Consider the following 21,980-nt stretch of genomic DNA (forward strand, 5'->3'; position numbering starts at 1 on the left):
CATGTGTGATACTTTCTATATGAGTAAACATGAGGTCTATCTAAATAGTAGTAACATACCCTCATTTAAATGCTTAAAGCAAAGCATACTTATATTAGTATTTGGGTCACACTGGATTTTAGAATTGAGCCACATCCATAAAAGATAAAGGTTTTTCCATCCAAAATGTGTAAACCTAGCACCAGATTTGCTTAAAATAAATGGAATCAAAGTGAAAGGCTATCTTTATAAAACTTACTCTCAATCTAGATTTCTTCTATTTCCATTTTATTGCTACAATAACCAGTTGCCCAGAGGCTATGAGGTAGCAGAGGCTGTGAGATAGGACCACTTCATAAATCTAAAATAATGATTAAGATGCTAGCAGGAAAAAAATTACTATTTATAGCACTTACCTATAAAGTAATTTAAACAATGTATGGAAGGTGGTGGCAATCCTAATTATATGCTACAATGCTGAGAGGAAAGGCCTGTAATAAATACCATTCCCGAGTTAATGCACCAAAAACTGAATGACTACTGTAATATTAGCCCTGAAGCTCATGCCTGTTACATCTTAAGAAGATTGTTGTCATCAATAATCTTTTCACATGTCTATATGGTCTTGCAAAAAAACAATGAAAATGTAAAATATCTTGATGTATAAATAATATTTGTTTCTTCCCAAGCCTTTTGTGGGACACCAGTTCTCTTAGAGAGCTAAGTAACTGCTTTAAGTCTGCAGAAAATCTTCACAATGCTCCAATGGCCAGAGTAATCAAGGGCTCAATTATACTCTTAATACTCATCTCCAAGCTATCCCAACTAAGAGTAAACCACTAGCGATTTGGTTACTAACTGAAAAACCTTCTGAAGTAAGCTTAAGTAATCAGAATGGAAGTCTAAAATACTCCCAACCAGAAAAGAAATACTCTCCTAAGCGGTTCTTCAATGCTATCCTGTGTTTTTAAGATCGAAAGAACAACAAAATCTAACCTAGGTGAGGTAACATTTACGTTTATTAAACATAGTGTGTCAACTATTCAGTGATCTGAAACATCATGAGTCATCTATCACACAACTGAATCTTCCATTCCTTTACTGTGCCCTCCAACCCACATGCCCAATCAAATGCTGGTTCTGTTCTACCCCTATAACATCAATTCCCTTTTATTCATTATCCTATTTCAGGTCCTAATTATTTGAGATAGTCTAACAGTCAATAGTCTAGTCCATAATACAAACCTTTATAATAGTCTCTAATCAAGTATATAAGAAACTTCATAATCTTCTCTTTATATCTTTAAAATATGAATTCATAAAGGCAACAGGAAGTACCTAACTTAATTCCTCACAGAATCCAATGCAACATCCTGTATACAGTGAACACTTAATATTAACAAAGGTAACAATTAACTTTTACAAAGATATTACACTTAGAATACATAAAATCCTCACTAAAAACGCTGTTTTGTGGGAACCTGAATGTATGAGGTCCCAGAAGCCTCAAAATCTCCACCAAAGACAAACAAAATTATTAAAAATATAAAAATCTACATACGACCCAAAGTAGACGCTGGCTGCCATTATGTACAACGGTATTGGTCTGTTGTTTTCAAAATTTTTAGCAAGTAAACTCTCTTTTCAAGTCAAGTCTAATAAAGATCCTAATAAAAAATACAGTGGTGGGGGTGGGTAAATAAAGGGATTCACAGGCAATTTAAAACTTCACTTTTCACTGAGGCAACTCATGAAACTGTAGCTTACTATGAAAATCACTGTTACATAGAGTAGTTCAAAATCATTCAAAACCAAGAAATTATTAGAATAAAAGCTGATAAGGAGTACAGTTAGCTGTTTAGATGAGAGTAAAGAGGATACCTATGTTGAAATCACTTTATGGACCAATATACACGTAACTGGTTTCTGCAATCATCTTTTGATTTTTTAACAGAAATTGGACATTACATCCTAAATATTACTACTACTACGTGGTACATATTCCTCACTAATGAGAAAACTTAATTTTTAAGAACTGTATAATGCCCTCTCAAAACAGTTGCTATTGCAAAACCAAGTATAAACTCAGAACTACACAACAAAAAAATAATAAACTGTGCAGCATGTAAACTAAAAGATAAATTTAAAACACAGCAACAAAAAAATGGAATGATTACTATTATAGAACCTTGATGGGTGCTGATATAAACTCTTGCAAAGCATACAAGCTATTTTATATATCAGATCTTCTCAAGCAGAAGGACATTTAATCGAAGTTAATGCATTCCCCATTTTGTGGAATAAACAAGTATTTAAAAATTATCAGACTATAATTTACTTACTGTAGTATATTAAAATCAGTTGGTATTTCTGGAGCTGCTATCATTTCTTTATCATCTTCTGGAACACCTCAATGTCAGAAATATATTCATATATTTACGTGGGTAAAATGATGGCTTGCTTCTTTCTTCTAAGACAATTCCTTAAAAAAGGGGAAAATGACATTATTTACTATAAACACACCAAAAATATTGAAAAAGGATATCCATACTCAAAAGCTAAATTCCCCAGTGCCTGCTAATGTGTTTTAGTAAATAAGGATTTCATTCCCTTGCATTTGACTGCTTATTCTTTTACTTTGAGACTTAGTCTCACTCTGTCACCCAGGCCAGAGTGCAGTGGCGCAATCTCAGCTGCTGCAACCTCTGCCTCCTGGGTTCAAGTGAATCTCCTACCTCAGCCTCCTAAGTAGCTGAGATTACAGGCACGGACCACCACGCACAGCTATTTTTTGTCTTTTTAGTAGAGATGGGGTTTTGCCATGTAGGCCAGGCTGGTCTCGAACTCACGACCTCGGGTAATCCACCCACCTCTGCCTCTCAAAGTGCTGGGATTACAGGTGAGACCCACCATGCCCGGCCTTGACTGCTTATTTTAGATATGGATTTGTTGTAACACTTGTAGCCCCACAGTAATAACACATAGGAAAAAAAGAAGCTAGTAAAACAATTGTTTTTAAATTTTCTTGTGATTCTCTGCCTGGCACTATGTACATAAACATTAATACATCCTAAATAGGAACAGGATATGACTCTTGCTGGTTCTGAAATCCCTATGAGAACTTAAACCAGAATATGAGATGCCTGAAAATACAGCCTTTCACTGATATCATACACAGTTAAAAAGAACTAATAAAAAAACCTGAGATACAATTTAAAAACAGGTTTTCCTACCCTGGAAACACAGTCCAAAGCCTGGCTTACTAAGTAAATAATCACTTCATGATAACAACACTGTGTCGAGAAGAGAAGGGGAAAACAATGTTAGATTTGACCTATTCCACTCCCTCAAGGAACTTAGGATCAATTTAAACGCCAATGTCATATGAACAACAGATAAATGCCATTTTTGACCAAAGTACATGCAAGAATGGCAGATAGAAAGGGTATTATGTCTATGTTTTGAAAGTGAAGGATGCATTTCCTAAATGAGAAAATAACCTAAGACCAAAGAAGAAAGGAGAAAACAGGCTGAAGCTGAAGTCTAAAGCTCTTAGTCTTGTGTGTACCTTTCTCTTATAATTTTCTTTATGTTTTTCTTTTATTCCCAAGTCAATTTAGTACTCGGTGGCCACCTAAAGAAAAAGCAGGTAAGGTTAAACATATCCAATTAATACTAAATGCTCAAATATAACACACTGACAAATTCCTAATGCTTTCTCCCAATAGGTTAGACATCACACAAGAAACAGCTCAATTTTTCTTAATGACTTTATACCTCTAGAACACATCATAAATGGCTAATATGTAATTAATATACAAAGTTCAAAACACTGCAGTTCCTAGCTTACTTTACTTAAGCTAAAACAGCAAAATATTAATTTTATATTTTGTGAACAGCAAAATAACAAATGAGGTAACAGGAAAAACAAGAATGAATAACCCACAAATTAAATCCTGAATAATCAAATAATATATACCATCACTTGGAGTTTATTTTTGTCTGAAAGATACTCAGATTTAAATATCTTGTTTTTGGCCAGACGCAGTTGGCTCATGCCTGTAATCCCAGCACTTTGGGAAGCCGAGGTGGGCAGACCATTTGAGGTCAGGAGTTCGAGAGACCAGCCTGGCCAACATGGTGAAAGCCCATCTCTACTAAAAATACAAAATTAGGCGGATGTGGTGGCGCATGCCTGTAGTCCCAGCCACTCAGGAGGCTGAGGCTGGGAAGTGGAGGCTGCAGTAAGATGAGATGGTGCCACTGCACTCCAGCCTGGGTGACAGAGCGAGACTGTCTCTCGAACATAAAGAAATTTTAAAATATTGTATTTGTTGAGACAGGGCCTTTCCCTGTTACCCAGGCTGGAGTGCAGTGGCACGATCATAGTTCACTGTACCCTCAAACTCCCAGGCTCAAGAGATCCTTCTACCTCAGCTTTCTGAGTAGCTAGGACTATAGGCACTCACTAACACATCTGGTTAATGTTTTCTTTTTTGAAGTTTGTCATCATATGTAGGACACACATTCATCTCCTAACACGATAACTTATTTATAAAAGAAAATCATTTTGTTTCTTTAAAAGGAACTGGACAGGCACAGAACTAATAAATTCTAACAAACAGGTCAGATCATCTACACAGCAAGATGAAAATAAAGTGGTCATGTGATCCTTGCTGTATCTATCTGCCTCTCTGAGCATTTCATAAAAACCAAAGTTGCTGCTTTCCTTCAATATAGTTTCTAAGAAGACTTTAAAGATAGTTCTTAAATATAGTCGCCTAAGGAATCACAGGTAATGAACATAAAGAATGCATCAGCTCTGAAAAGCAGAGAATACTAAATAAAATGAATACTGTATGACATACTGGATTCTTCTAAATAGCACAAAATTAATTTCTAGTGTAAAAGAAAAAAGTCTTCCCAGTTCAAATTATTTTGTAAAGCATAGGCTATACTAACATGTATTTCGTAATTAGAAACCAAAGCAAACACAAAAGCAAAACTCAAGTTGTAAGATATGTCTCTCAAGACAAGATGTGCGCGTGTGTGCATGTGTGTGTGCGCGCACGTGCACATGTGCTATATGTATATAAAAAATCAACAGAGACAGACAGACAGATAAGATCTTACTCTGTTACCCAGGCTGGAATGCAGTGGTACAATCACAACTCACTACAGCCTTGACCTCCACAAGCTCAAGCGATCCTCCCATCTCAGCCTCCTGTGTAGCTGGGACTACAGGCTCATACTACCATGGCCCAGCTAATGTTTTCTTATTTTGTAGAGACAGGGTTTCACCATGTTGCTCAGGTTAGTCTTGAACTCCTGGGCTTAAGCAATTCACCCCACCTCAGCCTCCCAAAGTGCTGAGATCACAGGCATGAGCCACTGCACCCAGCCAGGTACACACATTTTTAAAAGAAAAAGAAATCTTATGTCAGGGTCTAATAGACAGAAAAATTATTGAACTGACCAGTTCTCTATCCTAGTGAAATACGATTTTTTTAAAGTTTCTAAATATTGAAAATTCACCCAACCAAGTAAAAGTATCTACCATGTGCCAAATGCAATGCTGAGCAATGCGAATACACTAATGAACAGGAGAACAATGATCCCTGTTCATAATACCTGTTAAGAAACGTCAAAGTATTATTTCTACTAGAAGGTACCTACTTGCCACTTAATATTATTAAATATAAGAATGCTAAATTCCACGTATCAGAGTTTTTACTATTTTAGCCATTCTCTAAATGACTTATTTGCCACAGAAACAGTTCAACAAAATTACACAGCTCAACAAAAATTATAAATATTAAAGTTGCTTTGTAATTTAGAAGGGAAGTAACCCAATGGTTGAGTTGGGATTAGGAGTTTTTAAATGTAAACTTTAATCTACGTGAAGAGCTAAGAATCTTTCTATCTTTATTTTAAATGTCTACAGCTGCATATAAATATAAGTTGCACACCATGCACAATGGTTCACACCTACAATCCCAGCGCTTTGGGAGGCTGAGGCGGGAGGATGGCTTATACCCAGGAGTTTGAGACCAGCCTGGGGAACATAATGAGACCCTATCTCAACAAAAAATTTAAAAATCAGCCAGGCATGGTGACACACACCTATAGTCCTATAACTACTTGAGAGGCTGAGGCAGGAGGACTGCTTGAGCCCAGGAGGTAGAAGCTGCAGTGAACCATGATCACACCCCTGCACTCCAGCCTGGGCAACGGGGTAAGACTCTGCCAATCCATCCATCCATCCTCCAATTTGTTTCCCCCATAGACTTACATTAACAAATTCATAGTATCTTCGAATGTGCTTAATACCATTTCACTTCAGCTGGCTAACCCCCAAAACTATAAAAACATGTAATGCTCAAAGAAAAGCATGAGTTTAAAAATCAAACTCACCAGAAAATTTTTGGACTACTGTAGGTTATTAACTTTTAAAAAATATGCTCAAAGATCACAAGGTGGAGCTCTCACCTAGTGTCTAGAAAAAACTTTGAGGTTTTTATCATATGTACCAATTTTTATACCTACCATAAAAGAGTTAACATTCCAACAGCTTTAGAGTATAAAGCACAGAAGTAAAATTTGCATTAAGTCTCAATCACTATTTTCCTTCTGGGAAAAAACTTATCCAGCAACAACCAGCTTCTGCTTCTCCTTACCGAAAACCAGACAATTCCATTTGCAGATAGGCTGAACAATACATATTAAAGTAAATATAGGTTCACATGCATAATATGCTGCCATTAAAGGCTGTTAATTATTAAATGAAAAAGTAAGAGATGATCAGGTATTTCTAATTCTAAACATTAAATTCAAGTAACACTGCTTTTAATATAAACAGACCTAAAAGCTGAAATTTAATCACCATAACTTTTCAGGTTATCTATAATTAGTATATGTTTATGGTCTGTTCCTCAAAGTTTAGATTACAAGCTAAATTCAACAACAAGAAACACCTGTCAGATACCTGTTACTACAGCATATTAATACAAGCATGTAAAAATTATGGTCATGCTTGTATCTTTGCAACTCTAAAAAAGAATGACTTCCTACATTCATCAAAAGTACCCCCCACAAAATAAAAGCACACACAGAACCCATCCTAATATCTTTCTTTGATATCATTTAATTTTTTTTTTCTGAAAGAATTATTGTTTTAAAGGTCTTGAGGGACTGAGTGCGGTGGCTCACGCCTGTAATCCCAGCACCTTGGGAAGCTGAGGTGGGCAGATCACGAGGTCAGGAGTTCAAGACCAGCCTGGCCAACATGGTAAAACCCCATCGCTAAAACACACACACACACACACACACACACACACACACACACACAAATCAGCTGGGTGCAGTGGTGCACACCTGTAGTCCCAGCTCCTTGGGAGGCTGAGGCAGGAGAATCACTTGAACCAGGGAAGCAGAGGTTACAGTGAGCGGAGATGGAGCCACTGCACTCTAGCATGGGTGACAGAGTGAGACTGTGTCTCAAAACGAAACAAAACAAAACAAAACAAAACAAAACAGGTCTTTAATTCAATCCCAAGTGGTCTCAAAACAAAAAATAAAAAGCTACCAACAAAGCCATTACTAACAAGGTTCCTCAGAATCCATAATATATTACTGGAGATCACCGGGGAGGGGGACATTTAAGTAGCCGGTATGTTAATTCTCTCACTAAAAATGCAGAAATATTCAATTGCTAAAAGTTGGCAAATTCACACACTTATCTTAACACTTCTCCTAAAAGGGTCACATACTTCTGTATATAAGGATCACATCCAGGAAACACATACACCCTTCTAAAATGCCACCATCACTATAAAACAGACACTTAAAAATAGGAATTACCAAAATGTCCAACTATCCACGGACTATAGGTGAGCACCATCACACCCAGCTAATTTTTTTTGTATTTTGTATAAGCAAGGTTTCACCATGTTCAGGCAAATCTTGAACTCTTAGGCTCAAGCAATCTGCCCACCTCAAACTCCCAGAGTGCTGAGATTACAGGCGTGAGCCACTGCACCCAGACAAGTACATATAATTCTAAAAGAAAAAATGTTGTGTCAAGATCTGATAGACACAGAAAAAAATTACTGACATGGCCAACTCCCCATCCCAGTGAAATATGGGATACTAAATGCTATTTTTAGTTTCTAAATACTAAAAATTCATCTGACCAAGTACCATTGAAAGTACATCAATGTAATTAACATAATATTCATACACTGAAACTATTTATAACTGTGTACCAACGTGGGTAAATGGACATGATAATAACAACAAAAAAGAAGCAAAGGAAAACAGTAACATATCAGGGTGGGTGATTTTTAAATTTTTTATTTACAATCTTATTGCTACCACAAAAAAGGAAATTATAAAGGGGAACAATCTTTAAAAAAAAAACATTCGGCCGAGTGTGGTGGCTCAGGCCTGTAATCCCAACACTTTGGGAGGCTGAGGCAGGCAGATCACAAGGTCAGGAGTTCGAGACCAATATGGTGAAACCCCAACTCTGCTAAAAATACAAAAATTAGCCAAGCGTGGTGGTACACACCTGCAATCCCAGCTACTCGGGAGGCTGAGGCAGGAGAATCACTTGAACCTGGGAGGTGGAGGTTGCAGAATGCTGAGATCGCGCCACTGCACTCCAGCCTAGATGACAGAGCAAGACTCCGTCCCCACCCCCCCTAAAAAATTCTTCTTACCCAAAAGGTATTTGTCCTCCCTCTGTTAATCTCCCTAATTTGTGCTATAGTATTCTAAGTAAACGACACCGTGAAAAGTATGTCAAACCAAGCAACGATCATGTGTACTTAGCCCTAAGTACGATCTTAAACCTAAAAGTTTCTTGATAACACACTCACAGTACAGCTACCACATCTATCATTTGAAAATATCTTTTCTTTTACACAAAACTGGATGGACTCCTACAGAATTCCTAATGGTAGTCCCTGCTCTGGTACACAAACAGTTAAACCAGAGAAGGCATGCCTGTAAATCTGCATACATAAGATGAATGACCCTGTGTATATTTCCTACTGTTAGTTAGGAAATATACACTTACAAACTTTAAAAATAATATAAAGGTTCGTATCCGAGTCACGGCACCAAATACACACACACACACACACACACACACACACACACATATACATATACATATAAAATAATATAAAGGACAAGCCAGGTGCAGTAGCTTATGCCTGCTATCCCTTTGGGAGGTCAAGACAAAACAGGCAGATCACTTGAGGCCAGGAGTTCCAGACCAGCCTGGCCAACGTGGAGAAATCCCATCTATACTAAAAATACAAAAATTAACTGGGCATGGTGGCACAGGCTTGTAATCCCACCTACTCTGGAGGCTGAGGCATGAGAATCACTTGAACCGGAGAGGCAGAGACTGTAGTGAGCTGAGATCTTGCCACTGCACTCTAGCCTGGGCAACAGAGCGAGATTCTGTCTCAAAAAAAAAAAAAAAATTATACATACATATATCTAAAGGACTGAGGGAGGCCAAAGTAAAAGGCCTTTCTAAAATAACTAAGCAGACAAATTAAACAGGCCGAAGGCCACAACACTGCAAAAATAACTTTTATTTTCAGGAAAAGGGGAAGGAGCAAGCTGGGACAGTCTACAAATACGGCATCACTACACACAGCCAGAAACTAAAATTTACAAAACGGGAAACATCCACCTGTTCTCCTCCTATTTTTAAGTGTATGATAGTAGGTGCTCAGCAATCTTCCTAGTTTCCTTGTCTATTCACTTTCCCCAATACTTTCAAAACGTGACTCAAGCCACCACCACAACTGCAATCACCTTGACAAACCTACATACTCAGGCTGTCCCAGTTCTTGATGACCAGTTTTTAAGTCTGTTGAAAACCTAGCACACCTTGTGAACTTAGCGTCCCCCTTAGTTTGGGGGTTGGAGGGAGAAAAGAAAAGGCTCATGTCCTATTCCTGCTGAGCCAACTCGTACTCAGTACTCAGTTGTAACCTGTACCTGAATCACCCAAAGATCCTACCCTATCTGACATGTTCCCACTATAATCCATCTACCACTCCATCCCAGGAACTAGAATCCTGCCCATAAACCCACCCTAAAGTCTCCATTTGTCTCGAGTTGCCTTAACCTGAATGCCACAGTACTGCACTCTCATCTGTCTGACCATACTGGCACTGGCTGCTGCTAGACACTGGATACCATATTATAGTTGACATATTGGATACATATCTGCTATCTAATTCCAAGACTACTCTTTCCCCAGTCACCCCTAATAAGCTGCACTGTAGACGATACCTGGGGCTCTATCCTAAGACAAATCTCAAAACAGATAAAATACTTGTTTTATCATATACTTTCACCTTAAAATCATTTCTCAGTCTGCCAAGGTCAACAGCTAATGATTTTCTTTAAATACTGTCTATACCCACTCTTCATTTCACTTATATCTGAATACCACATTCTAAATTTAGCTTTCTGGACTGGTATGTGTGTGTGTCTGAATACATCTCCATCTTATTACATAACTTTGTGATGTAACTTGTGATGTAAATTTTTGACATGAAGACATAACAAATAAACCTGGGTAATTACAACAGGGTGTAGTGGCTGTCAATATTTCCAGTAAGACCATATTAGCTGGTAGAAATGAATATCCAGATCCAAAAATCAAATTTACAAGAATTCATGTGTTAATGCTTATAAATGGTATACAGCATGACATAAGCACAATATATTATTGCCACCTAAACCATTTCACACTGGGCATCACTGGCTCACTGGCAAATTTCAAGAAAAGGCAGATATAGAAGAGTAGATGAACACAGGATAATACTGCTTGGTGTTGGAGGAAATCTAAATTTTCATTTCACATACTCTCAACAGAGTATATCAAAAGTTTCCACATTTATTTACTCAAGGTGGTAAAAAGTATTTCAATGAATTATTGAATGTTTATTAATAATTTGCATGATGATGAAGATAGAACTGTAACCAAGAAACAATTCAGACTGAAAACAGTAAAACCAATGTGAAAAATAAACCACTTTATAGAGAATGAAAAATTTTAACCTGAAATTTAGAATTGTGGTGACTATTAATATTCAATGCCTCTTTTTTCATTTTAGCATGACTATACAATACATACATGTCACATGTCCAATTTTTTTTGTTCCTCTCACTTCTGATTAGCTGACCTTATTAAAATACTTAGCATTACCAGTCACTTGATATAACCCACTAACCTTTCAGCTAACAACCACAGTACACAATTCATAGGCTTGAATTATATGCATATTCAAGTTCAGAAATCAAATATGCTTTCACAATTCAGTTTGTCAACGCAGTATAGGTACTTCCCAATTCACATTTCAGATCTAAGAGTTGGATTCTTCACTTGGTAATTCCACACAGTGGTGACAACAGGAGACACATGTGGTACTCTAAAATTATTTTAATTCTCTCTAATCTTAAACATTCCTAGGCAAAGAGTAAAGCATGCAAATTACATTTTAAAAATTAAATTCAAGCCAGAAAAAGACACTATAAGAAAACTACAGACCAATATCCCTGATGAATACTGATGCGAAAATTCCTAACAAAATACTAGCAAACCAGAATTCATCAGCACATTTAAAATATCATACACCATGACCAAGTGAGATTCATTGCTAAAATGTAAGACTGCTTCAACATACAAAAATCAATCAATGTAACACAGCACATTAACAGAATGAAGGACAAAAACCACATGATCATCTTCATTGATGCAGGAAAAGCATTTGACCAGATTCAAAACCCTTTCACTATAAAAAATACTCAACATGCCTGGAGGATGGCTCGGAAAAAATAAAAAAAAAAATACTCAACAAATTAAAACTAGAAAAAAATCACCTGCTATGGCTGGAATATTTGTCCCCTCAAAAACTCGTGTGGAAATTTAATCCCCAATGTGGCAGTATTGAGAGGTGGGGCCTTTAATAGGTGATTGGGTAAGGAAAGCTCTGCCATCATGAATAGGCTAATCCATTCATGGATTACTGGGTTAATGATTTAACAGAGTTATGAGAGTGGGACTGGTGGCTTTACAAGAGGAAGAGACCTGAGCAAGTATACTCAGTCCCATTGCCATGTGATGCCTTGCAACACCTAGGAACTGTGCAGAGTTCCAACTATCAAGAAGACTGTCATCAGATGTGGGCCCTCAAACTTGGACTTCTCAGCCTCCTTAACTGTAAGAAATAAAATCTTTTTCTTTTTAAAGTACCTAATTTCAGATATTCTATTGTAAGGAACAGAAAATGGACTAAGACACTATCTCTACATAATAAAAGTCAAAAGCCCATAGCTAATATTATACTGAATGGTAAAAGACTGAAAGCTTTTACTCTAAGATATAGAACAAGGCAAGGATGCCCACTCCCACCGTGTGTCTATTCAACATAGTATTGGAAGGCCTAGTCAAAGCAATTAGACAAGAAAAGTAATAAATAAAAGGCATCCAAATCAGAAAGCAAGAAGTAAAATTATCTCCGTTCCCAGATGACACAATCTTTATATGTAGAAAATCCAAAAGTTTACATACACATAAAAACTCTTAGAACTAATAACCAAAAATTCAATAAAGCTGCAGGATATTAAATCAACACACAAAATTCTTGTATATAAAACAAACAATCTGAAAAGGAAATTAAGAAAACAATTCCATTTACAACAGCATCAAAAAGCGCAAAATACTTAGGACTAAACCTAACCAAGGAGGCAGAAGACTTGTACACTGAAAACTACAAAATACTGCTGAAATGAAAGATGACACAAATAAATAGAAAGGCATCCTGTGTTCATGAAATGCAAGACAATATTGTTATGAAGTCCATACTACCCAAAGAAATCTACAGATTCAACACAATCCATATCAAAATCCCAACAGCACTTTTTGCAAAAATGAAAAAATTAAGCTGAAAATTCATATAGAATCTTAAGGAACCCCAAATAGTCCAAACAATTTTGGGAAGAAAAGAACAAAGTTGGAGGACTCACACTTCCTAATTTCAAAGCATATTACAGAAAGTCCTCAATATCACCAACAGGTTCTTGGAAACTCCAATGTTAGGCAAAATGATGTATAATGAAACCAATTTTTTTCCTCATAAACATTATAACGAAACAACATTGAACAAATTCTTGTTATTCAAGGACCTGCTGTACATCGTTTTGCTTAAAGTCCAGGTTTCCAAGAACCTAAGAATGGCACTAAATGAGTACTTACTGTACAAAGCTACAGTAATCAAAAACTGTGAGGTACTGGCATAAAGACAAATACACCAATGGACTAGGACAGATATGGATAAACAAAATGTAGTAGATACATAAAATATATTACTCACTTTTTAAAAGGAAGGAACATCTGTACTACACTACAACATGGATGGACCCTAAGGGCATTATGCTACATGAAATAAGCCAGTCACAAAAAAAGACAAATACTGGCATGGCGCAGTGGCTCATGCCTGTAATCCCAGCACTTTGGAAGACTGAGGTGGGCGTATCACGAGGTTAGGAGTTTGAGACCAATCCGCCCAACATGGTGAAGCCTCGTCTTTACTAAAAATACCAAAATTAGCCAGGCACAGCACAGGAGCCTGTAAGGGAGGCTGAGGCAGGAGAATTGCTTGAACCTGGGAGGCGGAGGTTGCAATGAGTCGAGATCACGCCACTGCACTCCAGTCTGCTTGACAGAGCAAGACTCCGTCTTGGGGGGTGCAGGGAAGACAAACACTGTATGATTCTACTTATGAGGTATCTGAAGTAGTCAAATTCATAGAAACAGAATAGTGGTTACCAGGGACTAGGGGAAGAGAGAATTGGGAATTGTTGTTTAATAAGTATAGTATTTCAGGCTTTCAAGATGAAAACTTTCTGTGTATCTGTTTCACAGTAGTTGGATATACTTAACGTTACTCAATTATGGACTTAAAAAATGGTTAAATGGTAAATGTTGTTGTCTACCACAATAAAAAATTAAATTTGAAACCCCTTTTATCAAGGAAGTTTCCCTCATATGGTATTAACTCACAGGATTTTACTTAAATCTTTATTGATCATTTGAGAACACCTTTCTACTAAACAAGCATACGTGTACCATATAACTATTGATCTATTCAGATGTCATTTTGTAAATTAAGATACTAATCATTGATATCTACACTCAGAATATTTTGACAGATTTTTGTCTCCCGTTCAATAAGGTAAAATGCACCAAAGCTTTTGTTAACTTTACAGCAAAATATAATAATCTAGCTTTTCCAAAAAACATGGAAACACTAGGTTGAACAACCAACGCTAACCCTACATTTTTAAAGTTGCTCACCATAGAGTATGAAAACTGTCACTGGAAGCCATTTAACAAATGTTCAACATTTCTTTCCCTTGTTCAAAATATGATGGTACAAGTCAAGTCTCATAGTTATCCACAAAAGCATGCAACTTAAAGCCAGGGTAAAACACAATCTTCCAGCAGCAATGCAAGCAGACTGCATTCAAGGGTTAGCATACTAAATGGCCTCATGTGATGATACTAAGATTTAGGAATTACCGTAAAATGCAACATTTGATTGAATTAAACTCGAGAGAGGGAGCATACAGCATAAATATGATCCAGTAAGAAGAGATATCTATCTATCTATCTATCTATCTATCTATCTATCTATCTATCTATCTATCTGGTTAGAGGTTAGTGCCAGGTATCATTAGGGGACTCCCACATTTTGCCCTCTAACCTATCCCATTTTCAGTGCCTCTATACACTCATGAGCATATTTCATACACTTTAGCATGCCAGCCAAACAGACCAACTCAATCTGAGCTCTAAGATGACTGAAGTTTTTAAACCTTTCCTAGAACTACGACCAAAAGACTGCCTTATTTCTAAACCACAACAAATACATTAAAGCATCCTGCAAACTCAATATCCCCAAAAGAACTATCAAGATGCTAAGAAAGGAGGCAAAATAATGACTCAGCAAATATTTAATATTAAGAGCAATACATTATTAAAAACAAATATATACTAGGGCTAACGTTTTTGTTTTGGATAGACTTGAAAGTACGTTCTACTACAGAGAACTTGAAACTATCTCAGATTCATAGTTATTGCAACTTTGCCGTTATGACATAGTTTATTGTAACAATATTTTATTTGTTAGGTCATTAGGAAAGAAACTTCTCAATTAGAAAACTCTTCCTAAAAAAAAAAAATGTGTTATAATAATCCTCTTGGCAAAAAGTTATCTGCGAAATAACGTAGCAGCACTAAGAACAACATGACTGAGAAGATTATTCATATGCAAGGATCTCCATCTTATTTCTATGATTATTATTTTGGCAAAAATACTCAAAATGATCTTTTCATCATGAAACACAATCTCCCTCTCCTCTGTCTCCTCACTCACCATAAATGACTTTGCTCAGCTATCCTGACTAATAAATTAATTGCAATTAAGGGCTGGGCACAGTGGCTCATGCCTCTAATCAGCACTTTGGGAGACTGAGGCAGGAGGATTACTTGAGCGCAGGTGTTTGAAACTAGCCTGGGCAACATAGCAAGACCCTGCCTCTAAAAAATTAATAATAATAATATAATAAATTGCAACTAGGAAAGGGAAAAACTTTTCTCCTTCAACTACTGCATATAAACTATTCTGATTATGTTTGCCAAATAAACCATCACCACGTCATTTTACATGAATGTTTTACTTCATTATGTCCCCTTTCACAGGTTAGTCCTGTGTCACCTACTTTGGCTAACCATAATTTACAAAGTATTCAACTAAATTTCACCTGTTTTTCTGTCCAAAGTCATAAAGCAACAAGCAGAGTTTTTCCAGTGTTACATACTTGAATTTAGTTACTAGTGAACCTACTATCTCACACTGATCATAACTTACAGATCACAAAATAATTTGGAAATCAATGTAGCAGATTCAACTCTCACAATATAAAAAAACAGCATTAACACAACTCTGAAAGTATTCTGTTAGGTCTGCTACTTAATATCCAAGTTTACATCAAATTATGTTAATAAGTGTGATGCTTTTCACAAAATAAGTACGTGTATATGAATGGATGCATTTGTTTGCACAAAAAAATACTGAGAGGATTAACAACAAACACTTTTTCCAAGTTGTCTGCAAGGAGGAGGGATGATAAAAGAAATATAGGAGGAAGGAATCTGTGGAAGACTTTCATATATACCTTTGCATATAATTTTAACTTTTGAATAAGGAAAATGACATATTCATTCAAATGAAACTGAATTTTTTCAGGTTATGTCACTGTCATAGAAACAGAATTTTTTAAATTTTTTAAAATTCTGAAATTGAAGACAAATTGGTAAAATAAGCCTAAGCATGTACATCAAATTAACAACACAAGCATACAGAGAAAGTACTTATATAAAGTGAGTTCAGAACACAACACTTTGCTTATCCTTAGTGGGAAGAATTCTAAGGACAAAAAAAAAAAAAATAGATGAAAATTTAAAGCATTTGGCTCATATTTGTAGTCCCAGAACTTTGGGAGGCCAAGGTGGGGGGACTGCTTGAGGCCAGTGGTTTGAGACCAGCCTGGTCAACATAGTGAGACCTGTCTCTACAATAAAAGAGAGGGAGAGAGAGGGAGGAATGGGGGGGAGGAGAGAAGGAAGGAGGGAGGAGGAGGGAGGGAGAGGGAGAGAGGGAGAGGGAGAGAGAAAGAGGGAGAGAGAGGGTGAGAGAGGGAGAGAGAGGGAGAGAGAGGGAGAGAGAGGGAGAGCGGGGGAGGGGGGGGGAGGGAGAGAGAGAGAGACAGAGAGAGAGAGAGAGAGAGAGAGAGAGAAAGAGAGAGAGAGATCGCTTGAGCCCAGGAGTACAAGGCTGCAGTGAGCTGTGATTAGGTCACTGCACTACAGCTTAAAAAAAAAAAAAAGAAAGAAAGAAAAGAAAATTAAACTTTATACAATAGTTCTGTTGTCTACTACACTAATTCTGCTTTTCTGAAGTTATTTTCTTTATACTATAGGAAAAAGCAAGCAATCATGTTAATGATACTAAGAATCAAGATAGTAAGTATAACAGAGATAGTTAGCAAATAAACTTTTAAAATACATGTTAAACTTAATAGAAGAAAATGCAAATTAAAAACACAAGACATCATGGCCGGGCGCGGTGGCTCAAGCCTGTAATCCCAGCACTTTGGGAGGCCGAGGCGGGTGGATCACGAGGTCAAGAGATCGAGACCATCCTGGTCAACATTGTGAAACCCCGTCTCTACTAATACAAAAAAATTAGCTGGGCATGGTGGCGCGTGCCTGTAATCCCAGCTACTCAGGAGGCTGAGGCAGGAGAATTGCCTGAACCCAGGAGGCGGAGGTTGCGGTGAGCCGAGATCGCGCCATTGCACTCCAGCCTGGGTAACAAGAGCGAAACTCCGTCTCAAAAAAAAAAAAAAAAAAAAGGAAAAAAAAAAACACAAGACATCACTACACCTGTAAGAATTGCCAAAATAAAAAGATGACGGCCAGGCGCAGTGGCCCACACCTGTAATCCCAGCACTTTGGGAGGCCGAGGCAGGTAGATCACAAGGTCAGGTGTTCAAGACCAGCCTGGCCAAGATGGTGAAACCCTGTCTCCACTAAAAATACAAAAATTAGCCAGGCACAGTGGCGGGCACCTGTAATCCCAACTACTTTGTGGGTGATGAGGAAGGAGAATCGACTGAACCTGGGAGGTGGACGTTGCAGTGAACAGAGATCACGCCACTGCACTCTAGCCTGGGTGACGGAATAAGACTCTGTCTCAAAAAAAAAAAAAAAAAAAATAGTGACAACACCAAAAGATAGCAAGGATGCAGAGAAACTGATTTTTATACACTGATGGTGGAAATGCAAATTACAGCCACTCTGGCAAAGAGCTTAGACGTTTCTCTAAAAACCATACATGCACTTACCATAACCACTAGCAATCTCATACCTGAGCATTTATCCCAGAGATATGAAAACCTATGTCCACATAAAAACGTATACATAAACATCCATAGGACCTTCATTTGTAATAGCCAAAAACTGAAAACAACTCCCTATGGGTTTGTGTCTCCCAAACATTCATATGTTGAAGTCCTATATTCCAGTAACCTCAGAATGTGACCTTAATTGGAGTCAGGATCTTTACTGAAGTTATCAAGTTAAAATGAAGTCCTTAGGGAGGAATGCAATATGAGCGGTATTCTCATTTAATAGAGTCGGCAATTTGGAAACAGACATGCACACAAGGAGACCACCATGTGAAAATGAAGGCAGAGATGGGAAGTAATGCTTCTACCACCAAAGGGACACCAAAGACTGTCAACAAACCACCAGAAGCTAAGAGAGGGACACAGAATACATTCTCTCTCAGAAAGAACTAACCCTGCCAACTCCTTGATCTTGGACTTCTTGCCTCCAGAACAATACATTTCTGTTGTTTAAGCTACCCAGTTTGTGGTACTTTGTTAGGCAGCCCTAAAAAACTAATACAAACCCAAATAACCCTCAATGAGTAAATGGTTAAACAAACTGTGGTACCACAGACTAACATCTCAGCATAGAAAGAAATGAACTATTGAAATATAACAACTTGGATGGATCCCAAGGAAATTATGCTAAATGCAAAAAAAAAAAAATCTCAACAGTTATATGCAGTATGATTTTCATTTACATGACACCATGAAAACATCAAAATTATGAATAACAGATTAGTGGTTGACAGATATTAGAAATCAAATAGAGGAAGGAGAGGAGGGGTTGGAGGGTGAGTGTAACTAAATGAGTAGTGTGAGGGATATTTGTGATGACAGAACAGTTCTGTAGTGGTAGTGGTTACACCTGTCTACACATGATAAAACTGCACAGAATTATACACATAAAACATGCAAACATAGTTATCTAAATGAGTGCATGTATAAACTAGTGAGATCTGAATGAAACACAGTTAGCCCTCCAAATCCACAGGTTCCCCATGCTGATTGAACCAACCAGAAATAGAAAATATTCAGGGCAAAAAGAACACAATGAAAAATAACAACAATAAAAAATAATACAAATAAAATCAATACAATATAAATATTTATATTATATTAGGTGTTATAAGTCATTGAGAGATGATTTAAAGTATACGAGAGGATGTGTATAGGTTACGTGAAAATACTATGCCATTTTATCTAATAAACTTGAGCATCCATGGATTTTGGTATCATCCAGCACCCTTGATATCATCGAGGGTCCTGGAACCAATTCCCCACAGATATCAAGGGACACCTATTATGTGGACTATCCAATGTCAATTTCCCTGTCTTCATATTGTACTATAATTATGAAAATGTTACCACTGGGGGAAACTGAGTGAAGAACACATGGGACTTTGTTCCTAATTCTGCAACATTCCATTAATTATTATACCAAGATAAAACTTTAAGAATGGAGTAAAACAGAGGACAAAAGAGAAAAGAAAAAAATGCAGAAAGCAAAGAACTTTAAGATTTTTAATAGCATGCACAAAACTGAAACAAAGACTTAGCGGAGTGCGGTGGTCCATGCCTGTAATCCCAGCACTTTGGGAGGCCGAGGTGGGCAGATCACCTGATGCTGGGAGTTCAAAACCAGCCTGACCAACATGGGGAAACCCAGTTTCTACTAAAAATACAAAATTAGCCAGGCATGGTGGCACACGCCTGGAATCCCAGCTACTAAGGAGGCTGAGGCAGGAGACTCGCTTGAACCCATAAGGCGGAGGTTGTGGTGAGCCAAGATTGCACCACTGCACTCCAGCCTGGTTGACAGGAGTGAAACTCCGTTTCAAAAAAAAAATAAAGAGTGAAACAAGGACTCAAAACAGACATTCGTATACCCATGCTCATAACAGCATTATTCACAACTGCCAAAAGGTAGAAGCAACTCAAGTACAGCATTATTCACAACTGCCAAAAGACAGAAGCAACTCAAGTATCCATCAATGAATGAATGAATGGATGAACAAAATATGGGACATACACACAATGGAAAATTATTCAGCCTTAAAAAGGAAGGAAATTATGACACAAGCTACAACATGGATGAGCCTGGAAGACAGAATTAAGTGAAATAAGCCAGTCACAAAAGGATAAATAGTCTATAATTCTACTAAATAGGAATATATATGTGAGGTACCTAGCAGTCAAATTCAAAGAGAAAGTAGAATGGTGGTTGGGCTAGGGAAAATGGGAAATTAGTGCTAAATGGGTATAGACTTTCAGTTAAGAGAAATGAAAAGGTTCTGGAAGAAGACTACCCTGGACATGGTACCTAAGGACATGAGGCATCTGTGGGCTTGTTTCCTGTACTTGCTGGTCAAGATTATAGATCAATTTGAATATGATGGTTCCGAAAATTGTGATGTATATCTACAGATTAAGGGTAACTGAGAGAGGGTATATGACTACACCAACTATTCCTTTGATGGAATAATTGTGGTGATGAGTCGAGAGGACACCTAGGTCGCCAAGTGGCAGCAAGTCAGTAACTAAGCCAGGTATGTAGGCGGTGTCAGTCACCAGTTGCCTGCCCCAAGGAATCCTGTGGGAGCTGAAAAGTAGAGAAGTGGTCTATAAATCCAGAGATGCAGCCATAAAGACCTAAGAAGATGTAGGGGTGTCAGCATTTTTGCCTTCTACCTCCTGCCTCTGCCTATTTTTTGTCCTGGAACTAAATGGGCAGAACTTCAAATACTTCCCACCTTCCAACTCTGAGACTCAGCAGACTGTTGAGAGAGTAGTACATCATGTCCCTGAACTTTTTATCTTCTTTGGACTATGAGTGGGGTTAGGAGGGATTAGGGTTGGTGGATTAACAGAACTGAGGAGAGAGCAGGATGCTGATACTCCTGCCCAGGGCTGTACCTTGCCGGTGAGAAAGACTCTAGGTCAAATGTCAATAAATACAAACCTCTAGAAAGTTTTAAAACACGGAAAAACTTCCAGAGATGGATGGTGGTAATGGCTGCACAACAAATGTGAAAGCACTTAATGCTTCTGAACTGTACACTTAAAAATGGTTCAAATGAGGCTGGGTGCGGTGGCTCACGCCTATAATCCCAACAATTTGGGAGGTCGAGGAGGGTGGATCACGAGGTCAAGAGATCGAGACCATCCTGGTCAACGTGGTGAAACCCCATCTCTACTGAAAATAAAAAAATTAGCTGGGCATGGTGGCGCACGCCTGAAGTCCCAGCTACTCGGGAGGCTGAGGCAGGTGAATTGCTTGAACACAGGAGGCAGAGGTTGCAGTGAGCCGAGATCGCGCCATTGCACTCCAGCCTGGGTAACGAGTGAAACTTCGTCTCAAAAAAAAAGAAAAGGTTCAAATGGATATGTCACGTATATTTTACCATAATAAAAAAAGTTAAACCAAAAAATGTTTAATCAGGAATAACAATATAAACTCATTTTTCAAATACATCAAAAACAAATACACTTAACTGTAGTATATTAAAATATATTAACCAATAAAAATCTATAATAAACTTCAAAAAAAGAGATAAAAGGACAAATCCATGTTATCATTATAGTTACTAAATTCATACCTTAACTTGAAAATTAGTAACTAAAGGAAAAAATTAAGTATTTACCTTACCTTTTCCTTAAGAATTATATTTCGGGCTGGGCACCGTGGCTCACAACTGTAATCCCAGCACTTTGGGAGACCGAGGCTCGTGGATCACCTGAGGGCAACAGTTCGAGACCAGCCTGGCCAACAAGGTAAAACCTCGTCTCTACTAAAGATACAAAAAAGAAAAAAAAAAAATTGCCGGGCATGGTGGCATGCGCCTGCAATCCCAGCTACTCAGGAGACTGAGGCAGGAGAATCGCTTGAACCCAGGAGGCGGAAGTTGCAGTGAGCTGAGATCGCGCCATTGCATTCCAGCCTTGGTGGCAAG

The 21,980-nt window shown here is 37.7% G+C and overlaps 1 protein-coding gene and 1 pseudogene across 14 annotated transcripts in view; one reads left to right on the forward strand and one right to left on the reverse strand.

Moving 5' to 3' along the window:
• STAG2 (STAG2 cohesin complex component) overlaps positions 1-21,980 on the reverse strand; it is a 145,341-nt gene that overhangs the window by 78,256 nt on the left and 45,105 nt on the right. For 8 of the 14 annotated variants that reach the window (XM_012475352.2, XM_012475315.2, XM_064361294.1 and 5 more), the window contains exon 2: positions 2,322-2,461. In XM_012475352.2, coding sequence (XP_012330775.1) covers positions 2,322-2,365 — 44 coding nt within the window. In that variant the 5' untranslated portion in view covers positions 2,366-2,461. Of the gene's footprint in view, positions 1-2,321; positions 2,462-3,547; positions 3,614-21,980 lie in introns of all 14 variants that reach the window. The other 6 variants (XM_012475322.2, XM_064361273.1, XM_064361289.1 and 3 more) reach the window with 1 other exon arrangement.
• On the forward strand, positions 20,284-20,683 carry LOC105733129 (transcription elongation factor SPT4-A-like; annotated as a pseudogene).

Source organism: Aotus nancymaae, unplaced genomic scaffold, assembly GCF_030222135.1.
Source record: "Aotus nancymaae isolate 86718 unplaced genomic scaffold, 86718_ANA_hifiasm-v0.15.2.pri h1tg000004l, whole genome shotgun sequence".
Lineage (NCBI taxonomy): Eukaryota > Metazoa > Chordata > Mammalia > Primates > Aotidae > Aotus > Aotus nancymaae.